This window comes from Apteryx mantelli, chromosome 12 (genome assembly GCF_036417845.1).
Source record: "Apteryx mantelli isolate bAptMan1 chromosome 12, bAptMan1.hap1, whole genome shotgun sequence".
In the NCBI taxonomy this organism is placed as follows: domain Eukaryota; kingdom Metazoa; phylum Chordata; class Aves; order Apterygiformes; family Apterygidae; genus Apteryx; species Apteryx mantelli.
In genome coordinates, this window is record NC_089989.1 from 2645223 (window position 1) to 2663467 (window position 18245).

General features: G+C 39.4%; 1 protein-coding gene across 1 annotated transcript; it reads right to left on the reverse strand.

Annotated features, from left to right (window-relative positions):
* Positions 1–241: 241 nt before the first annotated feature.
* Positions 242–17733, reverse strand: RUVBL1 (RuvB like AAA ATPase 1). Its single transcript, XM_067303697.1, has 11 exons — positions 17521–17733; positions 16887–16973; positions 16129–16261; positions 11866–12017; positions 10455–10544; positions 9454–9603; positions 8044–8107; positions 6641–6839; positions 4484–4586; positions 1147–1238; positions 242–830 (listed from the first exon to the last, which is right to left on the reverse strand). Exons 1-11 carry the CDS (start codon positions 17659–17661, stop codon positions 671–673), a joined length of 1371 nt encoding a protein of 456 aa, XP_067159798.1. The 5' UTR covers positions 17662–17733; the 3' UTR covers positions 242–670.
* Between the last annotated feature and the right edge of the window lie 512 nt (positions 17734–18245).

An 18245-nucleotide genomic window follows, 5' to 3' on the forward strand; every position in this document is an offset into this window, starting at 1 on the left:
GGGGAAGAAAGGTTTTAAATAGGACTAACAGAATTACTATTACATATTTCTGCATTCTCTAGGGATGCCTCCAGGAAGAAAAAACACAACATACAAAAAAGTAAACACTTAGGAAAGGTCCTGTTACTGTTTCTTTCTTTAGTGGTAGATCCATTTTTGTATTACAGATCCACTTTATTCATTTCCAGCTTCTTTTGACAGTTTCTTTGGGCATCCAGGACAAACACATGCAAGCTTCAGGTATTCTTGAAATATTTTATTATAAAGCACTTCAGACAAACTTTTATTCAAAAAAAATTTCTCATTTGTAAAAGGAAACTATTTTAAAACAAAATTCATAAAGAAAATAGACTGTTCTTAAGCATCAACTTCAGTTAGAGCACTTTTGTAACGAAATCTAAAGACAAACAAAACTGATGGGTCCAGAGCTATCTGTTTCATATATACTCCTAAAAGGGAGAGTAAGATGTTACAAACATCATGGAGCATCTTATTGTTGACAAAGACATAGGAACACCTGATAGTTAATTCTGTCCTGACAAAGCAGTCCAACATTTAAATATTTTCGGTCCCAAAAGAGACAAACCATTAACATTTCTCATTCAGTTAATAAGCCAGCCTTGGGGAAAGGTTCAAGCCACTTCAAAGCATCTAACGTACGAAAAGCTCTTCATTTCATGTACTTCTCCTGTTGATCAGCCAAGATTTTTGCTGAGGATTTGGCATCATAGAAAAGTTCATTTATTTCTTCAATATGCTCCTTCTCTATGCTGTCTTTCCCATTAATCTTGGCAAGCAGGTTAGCTGGGGTCAGTAACTGCACAGCATACCTGTGATCAAACACAGATGAATGAATAATTGCAAGTCAGTGCAGCCCAGTGAATTGAACATATGTATGGTTAGGAGATCTGTTAGGATACACATGGGTCTTCATCAGCAGTACAAGGTCATCAAGACCCTCTACCATGTACACTTCTTAAACGAGGAAATGAGAGGATTATCACTATTTTTAAACGATAACACTGTTCTAACAGATCACGTGTTACTGTACAGGAAACACTTCCAAGCATGAATTAATCTACTGTGCTTTTAGACCCAGTCATACTTAACATAGAATGGAGAAAAATCCAACCAGACTCAACTTACCTTAAGGTTGTTTTTGTACCAATTTCCCCTAGGTGGTTTAGGGCTTCTTCACTAATATTAATTCCTTCTGTCTGAGCACGAAGTTTAATGATCTGTTGGGATAAATGAGTAAATGAATCTGCAAAAGTCAGGTAACAGCTCAAATAATTAGTATACTATACTACTTAATTTATTGTCTGGAAACCCCGTCAGCTTAAGAGATGAGATATGGTGTAAAATGAGAAGAGACAGAGTTATCCTCATGTAGTTTACCACCAAACTAAAATAGATTTGTAGAATTTTAAATCTTTGAATAGACAATATATAATGTTGACAAACTGATCATTATAGAAGGTGGGTGAAGTAGCATGTCTGGTAACCTCTCATGATAATTCTGCATGGTTAGCTAAGTATATCTACTAATGAGAAGCAGAGTATGAAAATTTACATGAGGAAATTGAAAAAGTATGCAAGAAGTAACACTGGCAGCTGGAGTCCTATGGACAGAGCTGCACCAGTTTCCAAGTCGTGCAGTGTATCACCTCTGCTATACGGCGCAGCCCTCCAACAAGCCCTACAAAAAGCTACACTCTTCCCTTAGCAGCTCACAACACACTTTTTATTCAGCTGACAAATAAGATGGTAAAATAAATCAAAAAGTTACTTTCTAAGATTCACCTACCCCTGCAAGAAGAAAAAAAATCACTAGGAAGAATCTAATCTTTCAAGAACAGTCTCAGGCTTGTACCAGCTTGAAGATCTTTACAAAGTTGGAGAGCGAGATATCACCAATAAGCTCGAGCATATAAAGCTGTAACAAAAGTGGCACAAGTCTCCCGGTAGTCCGTATTACCAGCTGAGTGATAAGGGGCAGACTGGATAATGATGTTGTGTTGTAGTGCTGAGATAACTCTGGAACTGCAAGCCTCATATAATACAGGTATTTTTCACTTTGGCAGCTTTGTAAACAAGATATCAAGAAGCACTCGTTTAAATTAAAGCCATAAAAATGCGCTAGAGTAGGCAGGGTAGGGAGCAGAGTAAAAGAGAGGGGTGTGAAATGGCAGAAAGTTGTGCTAAGATATTAATACAGAATACGGTAAAAGCTGTTTCAAATTGTAATTTACAATTTAAGATCTTCTTCTATCTTCTATATCAACCAAACATCACTTTCCATTCATTCAGATGCTGCTACTTTGTGCTCGCTTCCTGCTAGAAATAAGACACCTTGAACGCCCCTTTTCTAAGAGCTTTAAAAATAATAATAATAACAATTTTTTATCTAACAACTTCATAGAACCTTGCAGAAGGACCAGAGCCCAAGACATTAACCCAGCAAATACATATATAAACAAGCTACTATGAAATAGGAAAAGTAGTATTTATCAGGTGAAACACACCAGGAACAAAAGTCCCAGTTATAACTTCTACTATCTAACAGCAGGCACATACGCAGAAGAGTTTAATTATAACAATACCCGATTAGAGCGGATGTAAAAGTGAATTTTCTCCCTATTCTGGTTGCGCTAAGTCAACTGTGCATCCTGCACTGTCAGACCAGTGCTACGCAATGTAATTTCTACATTATCAGTACAAAGAGAAATATTTTGAACTGGTTATGAACAAACTTTCAGTAGCTACATGGGCAGTTATGTGCTGAAAAATCAAATTGACTGTGAAATCCAGGGCTAAGAGTCTCACTTACACAGAAACATCACCAATGAAAACTTCTCCTAGAATGAAAAGGAAATCAGAGCAAAAATATAAAAATGTCTATAAATTTATTTTTCTTTCTGTCCCCCATAGCTATATTTAGTTACAAACTTAAGTGTAATAGCTCCTCCTCCCCTCCTAAGGGAAAAGTCATTCGAAAACCTTAACTTAAGGGAAGATGACTATGGAAACATGATTTATGGGACAATGTCTGGAATATTTTTAGCTTTAAGAAAAGCTACTGTAAACAATTCCTTCCCCTCACTGGTGAAGAAGGGTAGAAATCACAACACTTAAGCAGCTCGTTTGAAAATGAACAGTTCAGAAATTAGCTCTTTAGCAATCTATTATCTGGCATGATAATACAGCACACTAGCTGATAAGTATTTTATATGTATGTGTGTGTGTGTGTGCGTGTGTGCGCGCGCGCGTATATACATATTAAAAAAAAAAGCTTAACAAAGTAAATCAGAGTACATACTCCTACTACTCTAACTAGCCAAAATCCACCACAGTTTGGGGAAGTCCAGACAACAATCTTCAAAATCTCCAGGCTTTAAGTGAAAGTCACACTTTAAAACTGGTTTTGTATACAGACAAAACATAATCTTATTATTAAATCCCTTGGCTACTTCCACTGTAATCTATACCAGAGTGCTTTAAAGTATCCTTTTAGGTACAGAAAAATGGTCCTGAGCATGGCTCACAACAGTAGCATGTGAAAAGCTCCTCAAACCAAGTGAAATGAAGCTTTGCCACTCCGTGTATATTCGATAAATGCCTCGGCTTCACCTTGGCACTTATCCAGCAGCAGGAGACTATTATCTTGTGACAAGGCTCTCCTCCATTGACACTATCTCTTAAATAATACAAAGAATTGACATGATAAACTGTAATGGCTCCTGCATTGTGTCACTTCACAGCATTGAGACGCTAATGAGGGGGATCTTTGACTTGATGCATCATAATGGCACCCAAGCATTATAATCGATACACAACACGCTGTGATGGCCCCACAGGAAAAGTTTCAGGCATTCAGAGGCGTATCTCTGCAACGTTCACCGCGCTTACATTTCCAAACTTGACTAGGAACATGAAAAACATTTACCTTGCAGTTTCAGGAGACAGACTACAAAGGTAAGAGCTATAGTACAGAGCAGGGAGGCAAAAAACCGCAGTGCATAAAGTTGTATTCCACAGTCCCTCTTGTCTCTTATGTGGAGAAACAGCCTGAGGCCTGGGACCAAGGGTCCTAAACTGTAACGCTTTGTTTCTTAACAACTGAAAAAGCAACCTGCAGACTCTATGGAAAGCACATCTGTGTAAGAGATAAGGTCAGCGAACAAGTCACACCGTTTCATGCAAGTGAGACCCGAGATGTCACTTTCGGCTCTAGACAAGTTTACCAACAGAACTCATAAGCAGGTGGAAATCAGACACCAGAACAAATTGCATTTGCAATTTTAAACAACTTATTGTAAATAGTTACTAAAACACCATACATTTAGGAATTGGTAAGCTTCTGTGCACAAACCACGCAGAGTCAAACAGCTCTATAGTAACAGTGTACACAGAGATGTACTAGCTGTCTCAAGAGACTTGAACGCCAGGGAGTTTTTAGAAGCTCTTTAAATGTTGTGTATACCTGCTTCATTTCTTGGGGTGTATACAGCATGGTTCGGATAATCATCACTCTGTCCAGCAAGTCCAGTGGTATTCCATGAGGAGATACTATATCCTCTGTGCCTCTAATGGAGAAACCAAACAGAAAGAGATCAGATACTATTTTGAATTCTGTACATTCATTTGACTAAAATGAGTAATAAGTGACTAACACATCTGCTCTTTTACAATTCTTGTGTCTTCCCATAGAGACACACTCCCCAAATACACAGCCAGGGAACATGTCCTAGTTTGGAGTTCAAACTGGACAGCCTGAGGGAAACAAATGCTATTTCTTATGCTCTTAAAAGTGGCACTCAAAATAGTTAGAGGTGGTGCTTACTTGCTGGTGCATGCTTTCTTTCACCTTTCTCTATATTGTATCTTACCATACATCTTACATAATGTTCCAAAGTATCTTCCAGCAAGGAACAAGTCATTCTTCCTAAGTTGTTTAGCAAAAATCAGTAGAAATTATATGCAATACCAGCCATTTGGAAAATAACTCGCTGAGCAAGCCATTACTCTGTTCAGTGCTCCCCCCATCCCCTCCAGTGAATACTGCAGTGGTTTACTTTCCATGCTGGCAATCCAGCAAGTTGGAAGGTGGAGCTCTGTGCACGAAGGCTGCAGCAGGATCTGGACCTTCACCCATTTTACTTGTTTGAAGTACAACACCCAACAGCAGAGGCTGCAGGTGCATCAACTCTTGCTTTTCCAAGACAACCAAGATTTGCTGGGAAGTCAGAGTGAACAATATGCCAATTCCATAGGACCTATTAAGATCTCAGATGAAAATGGTAAAATGCTAGTAGACAACTACATTCCCAAAGTCAGTGCCAGTATTTAGGCACTTTTTTGGTCATGGTCCGCCATGGGAAATTGATCAAAATGTCCTACAATCACCTCCTGCTGTAGTCTCCAGTAGATGGTGCTCTCTCCTCCAAAGAGATTCATTCTCTTAATAGGTTACAGAACCAACTGTATTACAGACAATCAATCCCTTCCCAAGCCTTTTAAGAGCCATCAGTAGGCAGATCAGAGCATCTCCAACTACTTGATGTAGTAGTACACAGTTAAGCACCTTGCTTTTGAAGGACTTACTTAACTTACCAACATTAGATAGAACTATTGTATAAATATCATCCTTTCATAAATCACAAGTTTCTCATAACAAGAGCAGCAGTGAATCCATGCTGACAGATCTCTCTTTGCTCTCCTTTTACAAGACAGCCATTTCATGCATTGGCCAAGAGAGCACCACCATGTCCACCTTAAATATTTTTAAAGGGCTTATCACCTTGACTTTTAAGCAATGAAAACAGAGAAAGATTAATACCAGATGAGTCAGTAAGAGGGAAGCTGGTTACACAGCTGAGTTAAATCAATTTAAAGAGTAGCAATCTTTGCTAATGACAGCTTGTTTAGACATAATTAGACCTAGACCACAAATTAGCAGTAGAACTTAAGGAAGAATCTGAAAGAGGTGAGTACTTTTACTGAAAATGCAAAGAATGCATTGTCTGGGTGCAAAATGTTGAAGTGGGGGTATGAACTGAAGTAAAGAAGAAGAACAAATTAGCTGGCACGACCAGAGAAATAGAAAAAGCTAGGCTAACATAGTAGGAAAGAATGAAGAGTGAGAAGAGGCTAAATCATGACAGGCTTTAACAGTGAGAACAAGAAGCTGAAATCTGATGCAACAAAGATAGGAGACAGTGAAAGGACCCAGAAGAAGCAGGAAACTACGATATTAGAAGTTTGTAGCTGTAGCGCTTTGAATGTTTCTAACGTGCAGACAAAAGATGTGTTAAAGGTATCCAGTGAGAAAGGTAATTGTAACAGAACACCCAGGAAATAGATTGTCCAGAGGCTGTTAGAGGGACGTGTCAGTGCAAATAAGAGGAGGAATTCCATTCTGTCCTAACTCAGCCACACTAGCATCAAATGCTTTTCCCATCACAAAGCTCACAAGTAGCCTTCAGGTACCAACGCAGTTTATTACCCATGCAGGGGATTACCACAGATGTCAGCATCAGAGACAAAAAGCCTTCAAAGATTGTAACTTCTTCTGTTGATACAGCTAACTCTAAGGTTTATAGACAATGCAAGCTGGAAAATTCAACTTCAGACATCTTACCTGATAACGCAGTTCCCTCGATTGGAAGCAAAGATGACAATGGGGGAAATAGAAGATTCCAGTGCTCGGTGCAGGTATGTGAAACATTCAATATCCAACATATGAACCTCATCTACAAAGAGTACACCTGGGACCAGCTCTGCGATGCCTTGATCAATGTATTTATTTACCACCTTATTTATCTCTCCTCGAAGTTTGTCTATCAGAATCAAAATAAAGTATGTTAGTTGTTCTGCTAGTGAACTATAGGTCTGTGTGAAAGACTCAAAGACAAAATTCCCCTTAAATTTTCTCATGCGTTGGTATCTTGCTGCCTTACAAGGCAAATCTCTGTGACACTACAATTCAGTGGCATTTAAGACCGAACTAAGATCTATGGTTTCACTCCTGTATTGGGCAGACATCTGTGCAACAAAATATTCTTCAGCTGAATTTCTAACACTTAACTAGGATCATTTGTCTGCTCACATTGCTTGTGAAACAAGGGTGGTGGTGGGAAAGTCAGTCAAACATCAACTTAACAAAGTTTCCAAGCATGACTGAAAAGAACATGACTGAAAGAATAAAATATTGCTACTGTATTTCAGCAAAGCAGTTGTGTTTATTCAAAAAATATAGGGCCGTATAAAAATTCTGTGAACATATGGATCTCAAAGCCATGCAAGATGTTACATGGATAAGTCTGACTTTAGAATAGGCAAAGTGACCTCTGAAACAGAGGAAATACTTCAAAAGAGCACCATTCAACTTAAGTATTGAAACAGACTTTGATCTGAATTTAGATTAGTCACTTATTGAAACATCTTTTCTTTCACAGCGAAAAGTAGAATAGATCTTTCTGTAGATCTTTTTTCTCCAACGATCTGCAGGTGGGTGGAGCAGCAGTGTATTTACAGCTTTAAGTCGATAGGCAGCTGGTAAGGAGGAGTCAATGCAAAACCAAATCAATACTGGAGTTTCTAGGAGCCATTTTTGTATTCCACAGAAATACAGCACAGTTGCTTCACATAAGAATGCAAAGGATTTTTTGATTTTCTTTTTTTTTTGGTTGTGGTTTGTTCAGTTTGGCTTGTCATAGGAAACATGAACCACGCACTCGCTGGCAGCAATATTTTGAGAAGGGGGGGTGGCACTAGCATTCTGACCTCTTTCTCCTCAGGACACTGGATGCAGAGTGCAGTATATAGAGTAACACTACATGTGTAAAACAATACTATGATGTTACTGAGTCTAGCTGCTGCAATTCTAGCAGCTAAGTCACTGCTTTATGAAATCTGAATATTTATGAATATTATGAATATATTCATCATTAGAGATGCTGCATGAATAACTCCATTTTAATGCCTTTCTAATTGGCAAATATATAGGTTATGTTGGACTAGAAATATGATTAGGATTCATACCAGTAATTTCAGTTTTCTTAGGCTTCATCAATTGTCCCATCATAGAAAGGATGTCTTGCCCACCCTAGGAAAAGAAAGTTACAGATCAACTATGAGGTCTGATAGTGAAGATATACCATCTGAACAAGGATTTTGTGATTCAAAAAATTGATTAAAGAAGCTGATATTTTATTTCAGCAAAGGCTGATTACTTGTCAAAGATTCAGTCACTTCACTACAGTGATATTCTAAACATAATTGTTTAATTAGCTCCCTCCTGATCCTTTCTTTAGGCTTGCTCATTTGGAGAACATAAGAGACCAAAATGAGATACCCTCTTAAAAATTCATCTATTTGTGTCCCAGAGAAGTTCACAAGAACTGACAGGGTCAGAGAACAGAGACTTGGGATTGCCTGCTTGAACTGTAACTGTTAAACCTGCCAACACAGGAACAATTATCCTTGATTTTATCACGTAAGTGATTTTGTTGGAAAAGGATGTTTATTTTGAAATGGAGTAGGTTAAGTGGTTGTGATATCATACTGGGGATGTCAGCCTTTGTTTAAAGATACTGTATTGTCATTGGGTTTTGTTTATGACAGAAGTGGAGTTCCCTCAATACTGAGTTTATGTTAAGATACTGCAAGCAGTAATTCTCCTATTTTTGATTTCTTGCTGCAGTATGTGCAGAGCTCTACTGAAGAAAAAAAAAAAATCACAAGGGAGTTTCATGAGAAGTTATGAAACACTTCTGAGAGATGCAGGGACATTAACAGAATCTACAGCAAAGTCAAAACTTAATGACCATTTATCAAAGTGCTTGCAGTTTCCTTTTCATGGCCACAAAACCATAAATACAGAGCAGAAGAAGTTAACCTGCGTTCAGAACTTTTGATAAATAAAATGATGCAGACCTGCTGGCTGTTGCTACCTCACTGCTTAGACATCTTTCCTTCAAAATAGAAAGTAATGATCTCTTTTCCTGGTGGCAACCCACACTATTCTTTTTGCAGGGGATGGGGGAAGATGGTACGGGAAGGAGAAAGGTAGGTCTAGATGATTCATTAACTGTGAAGGCAGTGGATCCCAAATATTCATGCGGAAGCTCCTCTACGGATATAAGACTGTTCTCTGTGGTGTTATGAATTGCACTCTGACACACGTTACATGACCAGGTGCATGAATGCTAACCTAGCAATGGCCTCTAATCTGTGTGGAAAGGCCACTGCTGTAGTCAGCTGCAACAGGTCCTCCACACAGAGAGGGAAACTAGACTGGCTTTCAAGGTAAGACCTACTGCTTTTCCTACAGTAATCTCTTTGTAATGATTTAGGATATCTCAAAGCTTTCTGCATCTCCTAATTCTAACTCACCATTGCATCTATGTCAAAGAGTTCTTCTGCAAAGACTTAATCTGTGGAGTCAGATACCTGAGGTCGAGCATTGGCCACATCCAAGTCATGCAGGGTGACATCCTGAATAATTTCCTTTTTCTTGTGCACATCACCCTTTGGCAAGGGAACATATTCTTCAGCTTCAAGGTCAAATTCTGTAGCATAGGTATCACACCTGCCTTGCCTCTGAGGAAAGGCAAAGAAGAGAAACCCAGGTATAGAATTAGATTCAACGCAAAAACTTTGAATGACACAAACTTGATAAAGGACTTGGTTCACAATTCTAGTACTGACAAGCTTCAGCTGACGATTCAGATGCTCCACTTCCTGCTTAGCAACAGGCACATCCTATCTACTGATCAAAGCTCAAAAACCCTGTTGAAAAATACCTGATATTTTCAGTAGTAAGAATATTCCACTCTTCTCTCCCCTTCTTTTAACTGTATGCAATTCTCACTAAAGGACAAATCCAGCAGATTAACTAGAGATTTGGAGAACTGTTCAAGACTCTTTTGTAGGTGGGTGATTTATTATATGATACAAAATATTATGCTCATCCATTAAACAGCAAGTATCGCTGTACACTACATTTTAAATCAGATATGAAAAGAATGCTAACTAATGCAGTATTCCTTTCTACATGCATATATCTTGTGGAGAAAATACCAGAAAGATAAAAGAAAGATTAAATATACTGCACATGTCAGCCTGAAAATGACTAAAGTTGCTTGGGGTTTTCTTCCCCCGTTCCCTTAAAGATGTCTTGATCTTACAGAAAAGAAAACTCATCCAGGCAGCATCAGTGATAGCTTCCTTGCCAGATGACCTTAATTGTGAACAAGATGACCACATTCTTTTGGTGCAAGAGATATTTTTCTCTTCAGATAAGAAAAACATTGTGCTCTTTTTAAAACTTTCATGTAACCATTCCATGTCAATTAAGGTTAATAAATCAGAGAGCCTTCTGACAAAAGGAGAGAAAAATCTGCAAGAATACATCAACCTGCCTGGAAGTGCAGAACTATTCTTGCTTTTACCTTGACAGCTCCACTGTTTGCTTCAATGTAAATAACATCACCGGTTTCCACTCGCTCCTTCTGCAAGCTTTCAAATATGCTTGGGTCCAGCTGGAGGCAAGTAAAATTCATGGTTAATCAGAACAGCTCCATGGTAATCAAGGAAAAGAAATTTAACCTAAAGGTCCCTCCCATCAGACAAAATTAAAATGCAACTACCCCCAACAACACATCTAGGATTTTATAAAGCTTTAACATTTGGAGCATCAATAGAGTAAAACTTATTGTAATACGTGAAAGAAGATGCAGAAAACTTATTTTCTTACAGAAAATAACTGCTGTCTGAAGGAGGTGACATAAGTGCCAAAAACTTAATGATACCAGTTACTATCATAAAGTACGCCATTGTATAATGTGGCAATACGTTCATACATAAGATGTGGCACTTTATTGCTTTCTAGCAAGTTTTATAAAAAATCTGGCTCTTGCTCCTAGAGCAGATCATGCTACTTGATCTCTTAAGAGCACATATCCTCTGTGGAGTTGTGTAAGGGAGAGCAACACGATGTGGAATACATTAGATGCTTTTGTTTCTCTTAGTATGTGTTTATTCATCTTTGCTCTGCATTTTCTTGTTTTCAGAGTGAACAAATGCAAGTTGATACTTAACAGACAGGGACAGCTTTCAGTTCTCTCTCCATGTTGTTTAATTTCCCTGTCAGTAAAATGAGTATGAGACTTGTACAAGGAAACAACGGGAAAGTGGGTCTGAGCTGGCAACATACCAGCTCAATTTCTAGTTTTCCATCACATATTCAGTAGAGCATATCTCCCCCCATAGAAAGAAGGGATGTGACAGAAAGAACATTTTACACTGAAGTGGGCAAGATTTACTGAAACTATCCTCAAAAATTCAGTTGAGTATCAGAAAAATAAAACCAAACGAGCTTTCTTGTACAATTGTTATCATGAGCATGAAGCTACAGTTGTGGTCAGCGCAAACATATCACAGACTGAGACAGGTTCTCAAGCTGAGTCCAGCTTCTCAACTCAGCCCCTTTGTTCTATGGTGCTAGTAATGCTGTAAAACCATTCAGAATCTCTTCGTGCTTTAACTCTCCTTCGACTCACCGAAGACATACAAGCGTGTGCTGCCGAACAGAAAAATAAAAGGGACTGCTACCTGAACTATGGAGTTATCCACAATTCAATTAGGAGGAGACAAGACTACCATTTAAATATTTTAGATAAAGTGGATAAATGTACATGCTCAGAAGCAGGATAAAGTTGTCTAGCAAAAGAAACAAGCTCCTGGCATCCCCTCTCTACCGAGATGGATATCAAGAGCTTAAAATGGAGACAAGAGCTGCTAAAAAAAGACGACACAGATCTGAAATACTGAAGGAAAATTTTGAGACTCTACTATACATACCTTCAACTGCTTAGTTCCCTTTGCAGTTTTGAGTCCTATAATTACGTGGCTGATGGTTTTGCCATATCCCCCCATAGGATTTTCAGTCTCACATGGAGTTAGCTCTGTGACTTCTCCTTCATAAACCTCCTTGGTCTCTTTAATCCTCAGCCCTGCAAGAAATTGTTTAGGATAGTTTCTGAACGCAAATCGTTGGTCATATACATGTAACTATTCTCACTTAGAAGTCTGCTGCATTAATGCCACCAGAATGTAACATATTACTAGGCTATATCACATTTGATGGTAGTTCTTTACTTTTTCAAAAGTAGAAAGATCAATTACTGTTCTATTCTAGGTGAGAATATTCATCCCATGTCATGAGAGGGAAAGCTCAGCCTAAGTTCTGACCTGCAAAACAATTTACTAAGCTCTAAGAATTTGTTCTCTTTCTGTCCTTTATTATTAGTTCTTGAAGCAAATGTCAATATCCCCACTTTGTTCATGCCCCAAAAGAGATTTGCCTGATTTGTTCCCCCAAAAGAAGGGATTTGCTTGATTTGTTTAGATACACTAGAAACAGAAGCAGTTCATCAAAATTCTGAAACTAAAGATCAGTAATACTAATTTAATAGGGAATCTTGTGAATTTACCTCTTCTCAGAAAAGCCCTGACAAGTGGGGAAAAAAACAGCAGAAAGAAAAAGTAACTTCACAAAACCCTTAAATTTTATCAACTAAGTTAAAAATAACATAAATTGATTAATAGGTACTGTATTAGAACCTCTTCAGAAAAAGTTACTGTACCATTTAAAATATTTTTCTACTTAATAGCAAAAGATGGGCTAGATAAAGTTTAACAGGATCTGCTACAGTTCAAATACAAAACTATTTCAAAATAATTGACAGTGACATTCTTACTTCGTAGTTTTTGAGCTGGTTGAGAAATCCAAGTATCTGAATATTTTCTATGCTAGTCACAACTATTATAATCAACTAATGAAGTTATTTTAAATTGGTAAATAATACAGAGCTGAAGAGAGTTTTATGGTTAGAGTGTTCCAAAGAAAAACCACTGTCATCACCACCACCACTACAGTATGCAGAGGTTCCAACTGCAAGGAAGTTCAAAGAATCCACATCTGAAGAGACTCTATAAAGTCAGTATTTTATGAGACACACATGCCATACCAAAAATAATGAATGGACTGTAACAAGATATAAGGAAGTCATCCTGCACAGTCTGAGGTTATTAGGACCTTATAAAACTTTCCTTGTTCCATAACTTGTCATTTTGCTTTGAAATAGATCAGACACTTCACCAGTAATCTTGAGTTGCTGATAGGCAAATATAAAGGACTGACAAATATGAGTCTGTCTCCCTCTACTGGACCCAAATTAAGAAAAGGATTTGAAATGTGAGAAATAGGTTAATTGTGAATAATATGACAGTTTCTAGGTAAGAAGTGTTTGCTTTTTCTTATCTAGCACTACATGAAAAAGCATTATATAAATTAACTTCAGTAAACTTTAAAATGTTTTTCATGTATGCCAAAACATCTGACAAAAAAAATAACAAACCTCTGAGTTACAAAATTGACCTAGACAATGCTGCATCACACAGGCTACATGAGCAAGGAGTGTGAAGCAATATATGAATCTGTACAGTAAAATGACTGGTGCTAAGAACTGGACATTCACAGGTTTGTTTTTCCTTTTTTTTTGTTTTTTAAACTTTGAGCCTCAGCTCTTTTCTGGTCCCACAGATTGGAAGCCCATTTGTGTTTGGAGTGCTTTAGGAACATGCAAAATACATCTTCCAGTTCAATTTCATCTGAAAAGAATCCGGTTCACACACCCTGACTCTGCTCCACAGTGCAAACCAACGCTGGGGCAGTAGGGACAGCTTAGAGATTTGCTTCAGAAGCACAACTCTGATCCGAACTAATGCACTCATGTAGATGCGTCCATAAAAGATATTTACAGATGAACATGATCTGAACAAAGGTAATCAATGCTGTTCCTTTGTTTTCAGATGAATCTGCATGTATCAGCTATGAACTTCACTTCCAAAGAGCTCTGTAACTAACAAGGACATTTCTTACTTACAAAACAGAAGCATGAGTTTAAGGAGGAAATTGTGGGATATTTCTTGGTTTGGCTCAATAGCACTGTATGGAGTTAAATAGTGCTTGTTTGATTTACTGGCAGTTACAGTCTGGAGATACAGGGAACAGATAGGCTATTTAAGTGACTATTCCAGTAGTTATTTTTTACTGCAACTGAGCTCTAACATTAGCTACTGTCAACATCCTTGCCAGCTGCTAATAAGCTCTATACAGGATTAATCACTCTCTGTCGAAGTTTTTTTAACCTGTATGACAACTCCATCTTTTCATTTCCCACTCTGTCTTTTTATGTTTCTTACATACCATAAACGCTCTACTATACCCAAACAGTGCCTGGCAGTTAGACTATGTCTGGTCTACTATTAGAAGACTCCCAACAATAATAATTCTGGTAGAACAATTCTTAAGCTGAAAACCAGTTTGAAAGAAGACAAATACTACTATTGGAATCATTGTCCGGAGATTTACTGTTATCATGGCCAAGAATTTTAGTAAACTCTGAGTCACCCCTGTGTCTTTATACAGCAATGAGTCCAAACCAGTCAAACTCTGTTGTTTCCAGGAAAAAAGTTTCACATGAGAGACTGATGTTAGCACCCCAATCATATTTATAAACTGAGACGGCTAACTCACCCGAAAGCAAAATGCACGATATGAGCAATAGATGATGAATATACAACCTGCTGATAAGGCATTCTACAAAAAGATATATAAACTAACTCAATACATTAGGTACCAACTGACATGCGAGCTGAAGTTTCTCTTGCACCCAGTCACAGCTGACGTTTCACTGTGCATACAGAATTTTTCAGAAAATGTACCCTTTTAAATTGTTTATTTACCAGGCAATGAAACTGAAACATAATTGATAAATTTTAAAAACAGTTGGAAGTGTTTCATTGCAAAAAACAGTGCTTATTAGTCCCTTAAAATATTTCTGAGATTTTTTTTTCTTTTCAATAAAGGTTGTGTTATGAAAATGTGACAGAGAATTCAACAGAAAGGAATAAAAAGTTCCATCTTTCATTAACACCAATATTTGTTTAGAAGTTTCTCTCTACTGACATTCAGGGAATGCAGGGAACTAACAATGTAGCTGGCTGTTAACCAGAGAGAGTTAAAATACTGCTATCTCTAGAAATGACAACACAGATGGCATAAGTTTCATCTGTTGGTTCAAGTTTCAAAATCTCTGACAGGGAACTTCATCACATCAAGGAAATATCGCAGACTATTCAGTCTCTAGCTTCCCTCCCCCAAGCCCTGCCAGATTCATGGTAACTAGAAGCCCAGAGACTATAGAAAATTACTTTCTTATGAAAGTCAATGGAGTACTTTTGTTTGGTTGCACCGAGAGATTTCTTCACCTTACTGCCACCAAATACTTAGATGAAGTCTGAGGGGGGGAATCGTGGTACAGAAGCCAAGAAAATTAACTGCTAATATGTTCAGTACTAAAATCAATTAGGCTATCTTTAGGCAATCCTCATAAAACAAGGTCCACTTCTAACTGCATTTATGAGCTGTCAGCAGCAATCATATAAGAGATTTTAGATACTCAGTGAGGTTGTGTTGCAAATGTAACCAACTTGCATCAAGTTTGTAAAAGCTTTGTATCTTCCTCTAGAACTGAAGAAGATATTAAGTTAAGGTATTTATTTTGCTGGCACTGAACTTTCTTTGTGCTCATCTGAACAGTAAGTCAGCCTGAACATTGCCATTTGGGAGTCCCTGATTAAGACTATTTGCTTAGTAGGATGAAATCATTAAAGAAGAAAGGAGAGAGCATTTTGCTGTCTACCAATATTTCTGTTAACACAAAAAAACTAAAACAGCTTTTCTTTCAGCTTTTTTGAGACCCACACGCAAAACCACGAGATGAACCTGGAAGATGAGAGGAGAGTCTGGGGAAGAAGAATGAACCAAAATAACTGTGGGACACAATGTCTAAATTATGTTTTATATGCAGAAAACCGGACACATTCCACTAGGTCTGGAAGATGTTCATCTAATTAAGATGAACACTGAGAAGAAGAACAAACTGTGATCTGACACCCACTAAGGCCACTTAGAAGCTTTTCTTTTTTAGATTACTGGGCAAAAACAAAACCAGAATCATACAAATACTTAATTCTTCTGTTTTTTCTGAAACTTACCAATTGCCCTCCGGAAGTTTTCCATTAGGACTTCTGTTTTCTTGATCTCAGTGGAATAGACCTCACTTCCAACCATAGGACAAAAGGGAACTTTACTCCCCAGTTCCTGAGCAATAGCTAAAGCCAAAGCAGTCTTAAAAAGAAAAAAAAAAATTATGCACTTAATTTTTTCATGAGAACAGAGGATTCTTTCTCCACAGCGTTAACTTTGTGCATCACATCCTATTTCATTCAAACCATCACTTTAATACTGCGCCTGTTCTGTCTGACTTACAGACTTCTCACATATAACTACCACCCCACACCAAACAAATTCAACACATACGAAGTAGTTTTTATCACGGACTTGTAAAGCACTTTATTTAAACAATACCAAGCATTTGAATTTGGCACCCGGTGCAAAAGGCCATAAACCTTAAATAACAGGGGGAAAACAAAACAAGGTAAAAACTTTTAAGGCTTTTAATACTAAATTAACTTCTAAGACTTTTCTTTCGACTTCACATTAAATATGTGTTTGGTAATTTTTATAAGATAGTTTCATACTAATGATGCCTGAACAAACCACTGGATACTGCCACTGCTGATGACATGGCAAAAATCAAAACATAAGGCAAGAAATCATGGCAAAACAATTATGAAAAAAACTACCAGTAGATGAAAATCTCATGTAACTACTGCCCTACAATGGTTTTGACAACAAATTGAATTAAAATAATTTAGGGATGCTTTACTCCATATCAAAAGAGAAATATTACCTTGCCAGTTCCAGGAGGTCCTGCCAACAGCACAGCTCTGCCAGCCATTTTCTTGCTTTTGATTAATTCCACTATAACCCCACAAGCCTATAAATAAAGTAAACATTTAAATTGTTAAGAAACGTTTTGCTATAGTATCTTTCATTCCCATGTTATTTAAAGTATTCAGAAATATTAGGCTTTACGAATCTACTAAGATTAAAAAGGATTTCAGTTTTATGCGCAAAAAGGTGAAGCAAGATCGGGAAGACCTACTTCTTACAATCATTGCATTTGCTGCAGAGATTAAGAAAAAAGTCACAAGCAGCAAAACTCGAATCTAAGAGCACAGACTTCTGCCAGTCCTAGGATGCCCCAGTCCCTCCCAGGATTACACATACACGCCAAGGTTTAAGATTAAAGCGCGAAACGACTCTGTGGCTTGCAGAACGGCAGAAGGGCTAAAGCATCGGCCCGGGGCCAGCCGTCGCCTGCCCGGGGCGCCGGGTGAGACAAGAGCTGCCCGCCCCGCTCCCGCGCAGCGGCGGAGGGGGCGGAGGAGCCCGAGTAGGGCCTGGCTCGCCACAGGGGGGCCGGTGAAGGGGAAGGGGCGCCCGGGCCGCCACCTCGGGCGGGCCGCGCCGCCCCCGCTCACCTCCCGCGCGTTCTCCTGCCCCACGAGCCCGGCCCCCGCCGGCTTGGCCGTGCCGCTCTCGTCCAGCCCCAGCCCCTTGACATGGCTGTGGGCGGCGATGCGCTGCGTCTTCGAGGTGCTCTTCACCTCCTCGATCTTCATGGCGAGGCCGCCCCAAACCGCGCTCCCCGCACGCGGCCCGCGCGTTACCAAGGCTCCCGGCGCGCGGCCGCCTCGGCCCGCCCCGCCGCCCGATTGGCCCCCGCGCCGCCGCTGCCGATGCTCATTGGACGCGGAGCCTGCCCGTCGCCGCGGGCGGGTGCTTTTCTTTTAGAGTCCGTCCACCCACTTCCGTGTGTGGCGCTTCCAGAGGGTCCGGCCGGGCGCGGGCACCGCGGAAGAGCCGGGCCGGGCCGGGGGGAGGCAGGCAGGCGGCAGCGGCAGCGGCAGCAGGGGCTGATGGAGGGGGCGAGCGGGCACCGCCGCGCCCGGAGGGGAAATGCAGCTTTTCCTTGCTCAGCAGCCCGCCCGGGCGCCTTGGCCGTCGCTGCTCTAGCTTGGGGCCGGAGCTAGCGCTGCTCTCTGCCCTGTGGGGGCTCCTCCGCGGGGTCCTCCTCGAGGAGCCCTCGCTGGATGTTTCTCAGCGTAGCTATTTATCTGCCAGGTGCCTTTCACTGAGTTCTTTCAGTTATCCATGTAACTGAGAAATAATTATGGTTTTTCTGTATACCCAAAGCATTTCTGTA